The sequence below is a fragment of the Amblyomma maculatum genome, chromosome 3, assembly GCF_055883805.1.
Source record: "Amblyomma maculatum isolate TAMU_Amacu chromosome 3, ASM5588380v1, whole genome shotgun sequence".
NCBI classification, from domain to species: Eukaryota; Metazoa; Arthropoda; class Arachnida; order Ixodida; family Ixodidae; genus Amblyomma; species Amblyomma maculatum.
In genome coordinates this window covers 45,785,140-45,799,144 of record NC_139346.1, presented here as the reverse complement: position 1 = coordinate 45,799,144, position 14,005 = coordinate 45,785,140, and the positions used below count along the sequence as shown (strand labels likewise).

Here is a 14,005-nt window from a genome sequence, read left to right as displayed (position 1 = left end):
ACGAAGTCTTTCTTGCCGTCGCCGCATCGCCACACTTTCTCTTTTCCACAAACTCTATTACAGCTCACTACGCCTAGGACCATACATCTGCGCACCTCCGTCACCCATATCCCATCACACTGGCCGCCCACTTCAAATCTCTCGTCCACGTACCCGTAACGTAACCTTTTCCTCTTCCTTTTTTTCCACGAGCCACGTCAGACTGGAACGACCTATCCCACTCCGCCGCTGCCATCACCTGACCATCATCCTTCAACGCTAACATTTAAATATGTATATCATGTGAAAATATCTGAAAAGTGCAACATTCGATGTTTATTTACCCCACCCTTTATGTAATACCCCGAAAGGGGCCTTTAAGGTTAATCAATGAAATTAAATGAAATTTCGAAATTAGATTCAGAAGTGAGATGTTTCACCTCTACGATTCGAAAAAAAAGCTACAGAGCCGTTTCAGAAATGCGACAAAATATTCAGTAGACCTGTCCTAACGTAATGCTTTCTATTACAACAGCGGACTTTGTTATGCAGTTTCTGTGTTTTTTTTTTACTGGGCGTGATGAAATTTTGGATCATAAGAATGGAGAAAGTTCGTCATGTACGTCTTGGGAATGGAAGGTAGTTAAATGAACCATGTACACACACACACACATGCGCGCGCGCACGCACGCACGCATACGCACACAAATACATTTAAGAAATAAACGGGGTTTTATGAGAGTGTGAACTATGAAAGTTGGTCATCTCTACCCCTTTCTAGATAGTAGAAACTCCGCCTACGGTTGAAGTAGCTGCATGTTTATAATTGGTCGGTAATTCATCGATAAAGTTGGACATCAATTTCTAGCCAGAATTTGTGTGATTTGAAAGCGTTCTGAATAATGCATTCCTAATCGTTGTTTCTACCTGTAGGGATGGGACGACGTCAGTTTTCATGGGTCCTCCCAGATACCCACCCCAAATTTGGATGCCTTGGCTGCAGATGGCATCATCCTTAACAGCCATTACGTGCAGACATCTTGTGCGCCTTCCAGGGCAGCTCTCATGACTGGTCTCTATCCAATAAGCACAGGTAACACACGTTGCACCCGAAACCGAAGCGCGTGTAACAATCATGCCGCTGGTGCACAATACATTTTACCCATTTACGGCATTTCATTACGTCATCTTGTGCGCCTTCCAGGGCAGCTCTCATGACTGGTCTCTATCCAATACGCACAGGTAACACACGTTGCACCCGTAAACCAAGCGCGTGTAACAATCATGCCGCTGGTGCACAATATATTTTACCCATTCACGGCATTTCATTACGTCCTCTTGTGCGCCTTCCAGGGCAGCTCTCATGACTGGTCTCTATCCAATACGCACAGGTAACACACGTTGCACCCGAAACCGAAGCGCGTGTAAGAATCATGCCGCTGGTGCACAATACATTTTACCCATTCACGGCATTTCATTAGGTCCTCTTGTGCGCCTTCCAGGGCAGCTCTCGTGACTGGTCTCTATCCAATACGAACAGGTAACACACCTTGCAACCGAAACCGAAGCGCGTGAAAAAATCATGCCGCTGGTGCACAATACATTTTACCCATTCACGGCATTTCATTACGTCCTCTTGTGCGCCTTCCAGGGCAGCTCTCATGACTGGTCTCTCTCCAATACGCACAGGTAACACACGTTGCACCCGAAACCGAAACGCTTGTAACAATCATGCCGCTGGTGCACAACACATTTTACCCATTCACGGCATTTCATTACGTGCTCTTGTGCGCCTTCCAGGGCAGCTCTCATCACTGGTCTCTATCCAATACGCACAGGTAACACCCGAAACCGAAGCGCGTGTACCAATCATGCCGCTGGTGCACAATACGTTTTGCCCATTCGCGGAATTCCTAAAACAACTTCCGTGCTAACAAAATGATAGAAGTTAAGGCAGAGAAAGTGATAGCAGCGTAGGAGTTAACATGCAAAATTGAAGACGTCGAATATGTATCGCGTATTAATCTATTCTGCTTCGTTTTTGTATGCAACTTGGAGTTTTAGGACGCACAACTGCTGATGCAGCTGATACGACGTAGCCAAAAGCGGATTCCTCTGAGCTATAGTCAGCATGTTTAATACTACTTTTTTTGATCGAAATAACGCTTCCACAGCCGATATCTCGTTCCAACGCCTTGAGCTAAGCAGGCTTTTTGTCATACTCTTTGATAAATAGAGGCGAATAGAGTTTAAATCTTGCAGGACTAAGCAAATTTGGTAACTATTCCGCGGTGGCCAAGTTTTGAAGGCGTCCGTGTCCTGTGCGATTTCATTACACGTTAATGAACTCCACGTGGTCGAAATTCTCGGAGTCATCCTCTACGGCGTCCCTCATAGCCTGAGTAGTTTTGGGGCGTTAAACCCCATGAAAAATCCAAATATCTAGCTGTGGCCTGAATAAATTATTAATTTCCTTGAAGATAATACTGGGACTGAAAGGTTAAAGTGCAGACTATAGTCTTATAGGACACCGACACGGGGAACGCAGGTTTCGCGAATGTTAGGCTCCAAACTTGAAAGAAGGAATTCTAGTGTGCACTACCGGTTTGCTTGCAACAGTACGAAACAGCTGGAAAAGGCTGTTCGAACCAGAGGACAGAAACAGTGGCCATTTTCAACTTTCTTTTAGCTATGAGCAATGCATAATTCGCTTCGTTTATTATGCGGAACTTGGTGGTCGCGTTAATGGCGACGGCCGTGGAAATTTCTGACCACTTTCAATGCTGTGAATGATGATGTAAGATAATAAATTCACCACAGGGCAGGTAAGAATTTTCCACTAGTCTGAGCGAAAAAAAAATAGGAACTGGAGTAAAATCCCCTAAAAAGAGTGCATACTGACTAAACTAAACACTCTTCATTCTTTAAAGCACTTTAATTTACCCACGCACAATTCCTGAACCGGATGCCATGCAAAGCGAAGAAGGGTACCGTTGGTTCGCAATTTTTATTTAATAAGCTTAAGCACTAACCGTGCAATCATTACACGGCGACCTCTCCTAATCTGTGTTCAACAACTGTACCGATGTTACCGCTCTGGAATCTGTTTGCTCAGATTTCAGCAGTGGGCCAACTCGATTTTAAACTAGCTACATTTTTGAATTTACATTGCTCAAATCAGAGTTTACGCACCTCATGAGGACAAAGCAATAGTCACGTTGTATGGATCTATTGGGTGTCAAAGAAAGTTGACGAGGATGGCATGCAAAGTACTACAGCCGCCCTGATTTTTAACAATATAGCGCGAGCATCGACTAAACTGCTGGTCAGCACCTTACAACGGCGATAAGCGTGCAACACGGCGAGAGTTCGTGCATGCACAAGAATGTGGAACGTCGCAAACAGATATTGTGGCAGGGCGTGTGTCTTTATGATCCGAACAGCGTAGCAGAAACGCTCTCTCTTCGTGCGCGTGCGCGAACTCTCGCCTTGTTGCACGCTTATCGCCGTTGTAAGGCGCTGAGCAGCAGTTTGGTCGACGCTCGCGCTATATTGTTAAAAATCAGGGCGACTGTACAGTGCAAGAGTGTTGTAGCAAAACATGTGGGTATATGCAATGCACCCTAGTCAATCCCGCCCCCCGCCGTGGGTATGTGCCATTATGACTGAGGACATCATCATCATCATAATCATCACTTGGGGTGATCGGTAGCGGCGCTCGATTACTAGATCCGTACTTGCTTCAGATGAATCCGCTCCGCTGGTATTTTAAGGCGAAAACCTTTAATGGTTCATGTTGTCGTGGATAAAGTGTGCCCCGTTTTTGCGGCGTTCAACTGGCCGAGGCGGGATGCGTCCCTGCCATCTGAAATGCCACACTTGAACGCGCGCCAAGGAACACCATGCGACAGGAGCCATGGTGTACCGTCCAAACTCACACTTGCCGGAAAAAGTAAACCAATTCTAATTATGTGTAGCACTGCAACGAATGCCGACAAGAGGCTAACAATAGGAGCAAATTATAGGATAGGAAGGGTACGGCCTCGACTCGAAGCTCCACCTCCACTCCTTGGAGCGGAGAATGCAGCCGCTACTTCACTCCAGGGCCGATTCGGATTCATGAACACCCCTCGGCGTTTCCTCCGACAAGTTCTCCTCAAAAATGCCTCCTCCACTCGGAGCCGCGCAAGTGGCATATGGGGACGAGATTAAGATGAACTTTCGGCCCGAAAACTGCGTGCTGAACTGTGTAACATGCTCACTTTTTCATGTCAAGTTGTCTAAACAACTTTCGCAACCGACCTCGGCGTTAACAGCATAGTGTAATTGTTTTGTGGGCTGGATGAAAAGGGCGGCTGTGAAAAATGGCTGAAATTATTTTCACATTTGGCAACAGTCGCTGCTGGTGACGCCAGCTTCGAGAAATGGTGTGAATACTTCGGTTTATTTTTTGGTGTGAGATCTACGCTCGGCCTTAGCCGCTTTGCCTTTTTTTATTGCCAGGCTTTGACAGACGTTTTTTTTATTGACAGGCTTGACCGACTTTTTTTTTACCATGCTTTTTTTATTGCCGGGCGTCAAAATACATTGCAGGAAAAAAATGTACAAGCCGTGAACTCCTACTGCTCCTACAAGCATGGCTCCGGCCTGCTCGGAGGCGAGCTAAACATTCGTGCTGCTTCGCAGCGCATTGCAGCTCATGCACGCTGAATTCGACCCTCCAGAAGAAAATGCCGCGTGCGGTTTCCAAACAAGTAGGGAGCCCTAATTGAAAACGTGCTTGAAAAGCCATGCTGTTCGTCGGCCGCGAATATCCCTCCGTAGGAGGAGCATACCAACGCGCTCCCTCGACAGCGCCGCGCGTCAGAAGACGTACTACTTACCCTCGGGCGACGGCAAGCCATTTATGTCCGCACAGTCCCACCGCGCCTCCGGTGCTCGCCAGCTTACTGGATACAACACGCTTTTCCCCCTCAAGTTCGGCGCCGTTTGTGGAAGCGCGCGGAACGAGCCACGGAAAGTGCGCCGCTGCAGCTCGACTCCGGCCGCGGGCGAGCTCACCATTTGGCCGAATCGCGCCTCAACTCTTGCACTCGGTGGGCTCCGAAAAGGTTATCCATTTATCCAGTGACGACTTATTGAAATGTGCCCGCGCCACACACGCGCAATGCGACGATTCGACGATCAAACACAGACGTCGGTGGCTGATCACGGTTATATATGTTCGGCGTGAGCGGCAGGGACGGCCTGGGGCTAGCCATGACCACATTCGTAAAACGATAGCGTGCCAGAAGTCCCGGGTCACTGACACCCTCAGCTGATGCTTTAGAGAAAGGTTCGGTGCATCCTTGTCGTATCTTCTTTCGTGAAAAGTTTGGTATACCGGCAGAACGAATTCCACACAGCGAGCGAGCGATGCGATGTCGGCCATGTTTACAAGCGGAGTGGCGGTGGAGGAGCGGCCAAGGTAGCGTCGTCGCAGACTCAAGATTCTCGAGAAAACTCAAGTTTTCTCCGCCACTGGAGGAGCGATTCGAGTGGAGATTGCTTGGTGAAACGAAAAACAGGCCTCGAGGGCCGCTTGGAGTAGAAGTTCGAGTGAAGGCGTGTTTGTGAATACGGCGGGTAGTCTTTCGCCATTCTCCTCTTAAGAAGCATAGAAGAGACCCTGAACTTTTTTTCTGGGCTATAAGAGGCCTAGGTACCGCACAAGATTTAAGGTTGGGCTTCGCCGAGTTAAATGCAGCATTTTTACCCTAAACCGAAAGCTTCCGGATGTCTGCTTTGCCTGTGCAGAACGGTTAAGCTCTAGTAATCGAAATGCGCCTGGGACGTTTTAACGGCTCGCTTCGGCGCCCATATGTAACTTCATCCTCTTCGATCGAGGGTCTCAAATTATTGTTTACCAGCGAAACGGCTATAACCTGCCTCACTTTCTACATATTCCTACGCCACGCAGGTATGCAATGCATTCTGCCTGGAATCGAGGGGCCTTGGGGATTGCCCTTGGACGTTCGTATTCTCCCCCAATACCTGAAGGAACGAGGGTATGAAGCTCACCTGGTTGGAAAGGTAAGTATCACGTTGCGTTAGCTCAGGGAGCTTTGCGTACCCGAGATACGAAGCATTTTTTCACGTTGCTGGAGAACGCCTTTTTAAAGCGCAAGGAAAAGGTACGAACTGTGCGAAATAGAACCGATGAAGCAGCATTTACTGCTGCTAGTTGCACTAGAATCATCACTGTTCGCCTCTATATTGAAGTGCTCTACCCTGCATTGTCGTCTACGTGTATTAATAAAAAGCTACTTTATTCGTATCACTCACGTTCGGGTCACTCAGAAGGAAGAAAAGGTAATTACTAAATCACCGCTAGGAGCTCAACATTTAAGAATTTGCCACGCGTTCACACATCCACGGCTGGACAAGGCTTTATACCAAATTCAGACCAAATGGCCATAAAAACTGCTGCCAATGCTCTCGCTTTGTGTATGCATTACCGGAAGTTGTGATTTAGATTTTACCGAACAAAAAAGAAGCAAAATATGTTTATATTTAGGAACGCTTAAATTATTAGTTGTGTTCTCTCTTCATCTCTGAAGATGTGCCTCTGCTTGACGAGGCTGAAGCACTATAGTTTGCTCTGGCACTGCTAACTAGTACTTTGTTGATATTATTCTACGAGGACGTTCGGTCGCAAACATGATTTTCGAAGCGCTGAATAAAGAACGTCTCAGCCACGGTGCGAAGCGAAGTGTGTGTTGCGTCAACAAGCAGAGCTCCAGCTGTTACAGTACCCATCTTTGAATTCGCTTCCATTATAGGTTTGTAGTATAGGGAGGCTTCGGGAGACGTCCGGCTGGATTTTTTGATAGAATTTGGATAGAAATGAGCCTAAACCTTTGGAGAGTGGACGTTGGTTGAAGTAGATTAGTTGCCTATTTGTCGGAAATGGTGGCCCGAGAAAGTACCCGAACAGGGAAGGCTTCCCAAGGCGACGCCAACGACGAATACTTTGGAGTGCACTATACTTAGCCAGTCATTATTCTGGCAGTCTGTGTGTCTGTCCGTTGTATAGGAAGAGAAATGGTGAGCAGGAGATACCTGCTTGGGGAGCATTTTAGAGAGGGATCGCATTCTCGGGAACCCATGGGTCCCGAGTCAATAGCACTACTCCTAGGCGGTGCGGACACGATTGTACAGCTCGGTTAAAGCGTGGCTTTATATCTATGCCGGATGGCGCATGGTAGGAATTACCATATTCTGTAATTATGTGCGATGCATGAAACCCGAACTTAACAGAAATAAATTGTTCATTCACCCAATTGTCATTTGACATAAATACTCATCTCGGCCATCATATATTTCGATATCGTGCGTTAAAATGCTAAAGCATTACTAGCGGCACTGACAGTACTGTACTTGATACCGAACGATTGTCCCATTCTTATGTGTGGCGTGATGAGTCCTTGTCCTCAAACGATATGCAAAACCTTCAACATGCCGTATGGTTCAAATTGGAGTACAAAGCGATGGGCCACCAGTAAAGCACAGATGTGATAAGTTAGTTATTTCCTGATTTCCGTAGACACGCTGAAAATTCGTGCCTGCTCTTCTCTATGCATCATTGTGGCGACATAAACTACGTTCTTACTCGGTGCTTATAACTCGTATTGTGTGGCTTCTCGGCATTTTTGCGGCTGCCTAACAGCGAGGCTCAAGCGTTTCTTAAACGCATTGCAATTTCTTTGGGAGCGAAGTGGAAAATGATCGTGAAGGTAAAAATCAGCGTTAAGTTTTGTATATTTCGAAATGTTTGGGTAGTTTTCCGTGGTAGTAGAAAGCGCCGACTGTTTAGAGTTCCGAAATATATCATAATATTCATTACATAGCCTGATTGATTTTTGTTTTTCTCTCTGCTGACGTAATTGCAGTGGCACCTCGGATATTACATGGAAGACTACACTCCAACTTTTCGCGGCTTCGACAGTTTTTACGGATACTACAATGGCGATGAAGACTACTACACTCACAGCATTCCTTATGTACGTAATTACGGAGTTTCCCTTAGCTGTAATTTATTATTTGCATGAGGTTTTTATATATCCATCATAACGAGCCGTCTATGCCCACTGGACACCAAATGCCTCACCCATATTTAGGACAGTAGCTGCTGCATCCATTTGACCTCGGGAACTCCCAAATTTCGTCCGCACACCTGAATTTCTCCCACCCACTTCTACGCTTGCTTCCCTTGAAATCCAACCACTTACCATCAGCGACCATCGGTTACATCTACTTCGCATTATATGCCTTCCCCATGCTTATTCTTGATTTTGTTGAGAATAGAAAAGGTAGCCCTTGTCGCGTGACCCGCACTTCCATTTTCCTTCCTTTTAAAGACAGAAAAAATACGCCTATCCCTTTCCTTTACGTAGCTCATCTTGTTGTCATGAAATTAAGTTTGACGGTTTTGGTAGACGCCAAACCTCTGGCCATAATCGATCATCGGCAAGACTAAGCTGCTATGTCGAGGGTCCTAGCGAACGTTTTGAAATACTCCTATACAAATACAATTCGAGATTCAAATAATGTTTTAGGAGCGTATTCTCAACCTCAATATATGCAAACAGCAGTCAGAACTGTTACAATTGCAAAACAAAATAATTAAGACATACTACCTACCATTTTTATTAAACGGTTTGATGGATTAGGGGCTTTGGGGAGTTCGCAGCCATGGATCAGGCGATGCATTATATATTTTTGAACCCAAAAAAATTCTTTATATGTCCTGCAGCAGGCCGTTGTCCCGTAAATTCTTGTGGCAGTACATCACCTGAGTGTCGTAGCCTCCCAGGAAGCCCGAGGGAAACGCTACAGCGTCTGGCACGATTTAATGATTATGACGCCTATTACCTGCATGAAAGATATTGTGGTAAACAATCATTATAGCTCCGTTTTCTTTTTCAGTTGTTATGATCAAGTTGGCAGAAATAACTGCCCTTTTCGCTCCCCGAATAATAGGAAACGAAAATAATTTACAACACAGTGCAGCGAAGCAGCGCATGCAGTTCGAATGTAGACTGCACAGACCTCTTACTAGCCAAGATATGCTTTCGAAACAATAGCAGATAGGCGGAAAACAATCACATACTCTCAAAGTGTCTTTTGAAGAACTGATACGACATGCAGGCCGTGAGAGTAGGAGCAATTTATTACTTTATTAATTCATTTATTTTTTTCCAGTTACCTACAGCGCTCATTAGGCATTATAGTAGATGGTTAATTGGAAACGTAAACACAAAAAACACACAAAAATGGAAGCAAAAGAATGCAATAAGTTCTAAAGTAAAATAAAAATTATTCAAACTGTTATTTTAACAAACAGGACGGAAACACAGCTAATGTCAAGTGTAAAAGACACACAAAAAAATATTGTTACTCAGTTTCACATGAAATACACTCCCTGTAAGCTAAAACAGGTTGAAATAATTTTCTTGATGGCAGCCGAAAAATAGGGCGCAGATACGACCTCATTCGGGAATACATTCTAATCTGAAATTTAGCGCGGAAAGAATGAAAACGTAAAGGCATTTATGTGACTTTGATATGGCCAGATTTTTTTTATTTGTCCAGTCTCTGTCCTAAATTGATAATGAGGGTGCTTTAAATGTGTGTTCCTACCGATTCCTTTGTTACAGTTGTTAACACTGTTGAAAATATTTAACCGGAAAGTTTCTTGCCTGCGGAGAGCATTTTCCAACCTAGACTTTGCCTGATTTGAGAACTTCGGATTTTAAATCCTAGACACCCGCGAAAAATCTTGCAGCCCTTTTTTGAACAAGCTCTAACGTATCTTCAACAGTTTTTGAGAAAGGGTCCCAAGCTACGTACGCGTACTCTAACACCGGCCTGATATTTTAGAGATGCAATGTTTCCTTCAGGGCTTTTGATGCACATCTGAAACTTGTTTGAAAAAAGTGTGAAAGGGGACACGCTAGGACATATAGTTTGAATATAATTGGTCCACTCCAATGTCGCCAATAATCTGATGCCTAGATACTTGAATTCATCTGGATATTGTACTAGAGCATTATTTTAGAAATATGAGCTAGAGAACGTTAATTTTCTTTTTGTTTGTGAACTGCACATGATAGCATTTTGATATATTCAGGTCCATTTTCCATTTAACACACAAAGAACATAATTTTTTTCAGATAAAACTGGAACGCGTTCATATCTTCTGCACATAACACAGAGTGATATACAACGTAATCTTCGGCGTTAAGTCTCACATCCGAGGCAAGACTTTCAGTTATATCGTATATGTAAACGAGGAATACGAGCGACCCCTGTTTGGATCCCTGTAGCACATCTGACCAAATTTAACCGTTCTTGACGTCATACCATTTAGAGCCACTTATTGCTGCCTTTCATGTAAGTAATGTCCAACCAGTCATAACATGAATCAGGAAGACCAACATATGACAATTTGTGTAGAAGTATGTTATAGGGGACTACATCAAAGCTTTTCGGAAATCAATAAAAACAGCATCTATCTGTGTACCGTTTGCAAAATCATATGCAAAGTCATGGACTAATTCAACAAGTTGTGTGCTACACGCTAATCATGAGCGAAATCCGTGCTGGGTCGAGTTCAATAAACCATGCTCATTAAAGTACTTAATAAGTCTAGAATAAACTTGTTCCAAAGTTGCACAACAAAAAGATGTTAATTATACTGGTCCATAATTTATTACCAAATCACAACAGCTACCTTTGAGAATAGAAGTTACATTTGCCAATTTCCTGTCATTAGGTATGTGCTGAAAATTTAATGACTTCCTATATAAATCAACAAAAAAAGGTGCAATATTTTGGTAGCAACGCTTCAAGACGTGATTTGATACGCAATGTGGACCTTGAGCAGAATGCGGTTTAAGGTCGTTTAAGAGAGCCCTACCTCCAGCTTCATTCATAGCAATGACACGCATTTGGGGTAACTGCTCCTATAGTTCAGGCACAGGTGTATGTCGGTATGCTGTGCTAACAGAATTAAAGTATTCATTCACGTAATCAGCCTTTTAAGTATCAGTTAACAACTTCCCTTTGTGCCTGAGAGCAGGAACACCAGCACTGTCGTTTCCGTTACTTTGAAAATATCGCCATATGATTCTTTTGGATTAGAGCAGTGAGTACAAATTACTCATTGCCTGTCAACAAAATATTTCCTCTCTTATAGTGCTGACATGCGTGTTACGTCTACACTGCAATGTTTTAATGTAACATTGCTTTCATGGACGTGACTGGCACATTTATTGTCGCATGTCTCCGGTTGCAGATGAACCCTGCTGCCTACGGTACGACATTACAATAGTCATTTGGAGCGCGAATGATTTATTTGTCATTGCGTTATGGATGAATAACAGTTGAGCTTGCCTTTTCTTTTTTGTTACAGAAAAATGGCACATGCCTCGATTTTTGGTCTAACAGAGATCCCGTCCGTTCTCAAAATGGGGCGTACTCGACAAACCTTTTCACTGAAAGAGCCCAGCATATTATTCGGCACCGCGACCAGTCTAAGGTAATCGTGTTAATACGAATTATTTATTTCTTTATTTGCACATTACTGCTGGTGTTCAAAATACTATAAGTAGGAGTGTTAAATACACCGTTCAAAATACAGCAAAAATGCCTCAAAAACATGGTTTCAAGCTACAGAGGAAACTGAGCTTCGTTTCATGAAAAGAAACGCTCATCAAACCGTCATCATTATCATCAGCTTGATTATACCCACTGCAGGGCGAAGGCCTCTGCCATATTTCTCCACTTAACCCGGTACAGTCAAGATATAACAAAAAATAAAAACAAACTTATTTTCGCAACAAAGGCTCTGCAGCTTGCCATTTGAACAGGAAACAGCAGCAGAACAATACCGCCAACTAATGGGATACAACATTTTGCACGATTTGGAATGCATGGATATGTGGAACGTGAAACAGCAGGACTTTGTGACGGGGCTATTGCAAATGCGTGTGATGCTGTCGAATATTGTTTCAAGCGAGCTCTCTTTCAAACAGCCGCTCCTTCTGATTGTGAGCAACCAGGCTGTGCACGGATCGCCTGGTGCCGAACCACTTCAGGCACCCAAGCAGAACACCGACAAGTTCCAGTACATCGAAGAGGAAAACAGAACTATATTTGCGGGTAAGGGTGCTTTTTGTAACTTCAGAACGCATTTGTTTCACATAACCTAATCTCTTGTCCAGTAATTTACGACATCTGTACAACTGGGTCTCGCCTCAGTCGGAAAAAAAAGCTTTAACGGCAGAGAAAATAATATATAACCACCCTGTCGGTCCGCATTTTGAACGTTGCACTTGTATGGCGAATGCTACTTTAGCTCTCCGGTTGAAATATATTACACTCCCGCTGGGAGGGCGCAGTGGTTAGTGTACTCGACTACTGCGTCCAAAGATGCGCAATCGAATCCCGGCTTGGGCGGCTGCTTTGTAGGCAAAACACTAGGTGCTCGTGTGCTGTGCGACGTCAGTGGATGTTAAAGAACACCAGGTGGTCGAAATTTCTGGAACCCTCCACTCGTCCGTCTCTCATAGCCTAGGTTGCTTAGGGAAGTTAAGAGAGAGAAAGAGAGAAAACTTTATTTCAAAAAGAAAAAGAAAAAGAAAGGAAAAAAGAAAAAAAAGGGGGGGGGGCAGTGAGTGGAGTCTTCATTTCAAGACCCCAGTGGCCTGGGCTGCCGCTCTTGCCTGAGTTACCAGCCTACGCTGGGTCTCTAGATCATAGCATTGCAGAGTGGCCTCCCACTGCGCCTCCGAATGGTGCATGTTTATGTGTGGAGGTTTGTGGCCTGTGCACCCCCATGTAACGTGGTAGGCGGTGGGCTGGTCGTTGCACCAAGGGCATATGTCTCTGTAGTGTTCTGGGGGAAGTTAAACCCCATAAACCAACCAAAATATGTTATAAAGCCTGAACGTCCTAATGCGGTGTTGTACTGCAACAATTTATTGCTTAAGACTGCCGCCCAAGAACATGAAATATTGTCAAATGCTTCTACAAACTCCCACTTTTTAAACCTGGACACACGAGCGTCGACCGTTGAGTCGATAAGCGCCGTATGACGGAACACAGCGGCGAAAGGAGCGAGAATACGCTCATGCGTGCAATGAGCACTCCGGTGATGCTGTCCTCTACCAGGCTGTTCTGGGAACAGGACCTCACCCCTGCTTCTTTTGAGCACCATTATCGTCATCATCCTTTTTCTTTTCCGAACGCTTAAATCAATCAAGTTATAAATAAGCGGTCAGGTTACCACCTGATCGCTTATTTATAACTTGATTGCATGGAACGCTGCATGGAACGCGATATGCGCCTGCTGATTTTGCTACTTGCGTATCAGCATTTTGTCTCTTTCTGCTATGGGAATACTTCGCTTATCAATTCACACCTTCTTCTCATACAGAAAAGCAGGAGGTGCCACGTCGCCTTTTCTAACCTTTTCCCAGCTGCATGCAGAGAACAGAAGGAAATGCGATAACGCACAAAAGAGCAGGTGGGATTGTATCCGTTTCCCGTAACAGCCTGGCAGAGGACAGCTTCACCGGAGTGCTCATTGCGCGCACGCGCGTATTCTCGCTCCTTTCGACGCTGGGTTCCGTCGTACAGCGTTTATCGACTCGGTGGTCGACGATCGTGTATTCAGGTTAAAAAAATGGGAGGGTGTACACGGCCCGCCAGGTGTAATGTGGCACCAACACTCATGGCTTCCATTTTAACAGAAGGGTGGCAGCAGAGATTGGATGGCGCCTGGTGGGCAGGGCTGTAGCTTTTTAAGGGGGTCCGCGAGGGCTGCGGGCGCAGGCGCAGTTGGAAGTAAAGCAGACGAAAGCGTAATAACGAAGGGTGAGCCCAACAAAATGAAAAAGAGGAGGTTCAGAAAGAAATATACAAAAAAGAAATTTAACACTAGGATCAGCTACATAAACATGCAAGGAGGTAGAAAGAGCGA

At 44.8% G+C, this 14,005-nt stretch overlaps 1 protein-coding gene across 1 annotated transcript; it reads left to right on the top strand.

Annotated features, from left to right (window-relative positions):
- The first annotated feature begins 580 nt into the window (after nucleotides 1-580).
- Nucleotides 581-12,233, top strand: LOC146194680 (arylsulfatase B-like). The gene is made up of 6 exons (XM_084596618.1): nucleotides 581-598; nucleotides 913-1,072; nucleotides 5,939-6,051; nucleotides 7,911-8,021; nucleotides 11,435-11,560; nucleotides 12,057-12,233. Exons 1-6 carry the CDS (start codon nucleotides 581-583, stop codon nucleotides 12,231-12,233), a joined length of 705 nt encoding a protein of 234 aa, XP_084452744.1.
- Nucleotides 12,234-14,005: the final 1,772 nt, after the last annotated feature.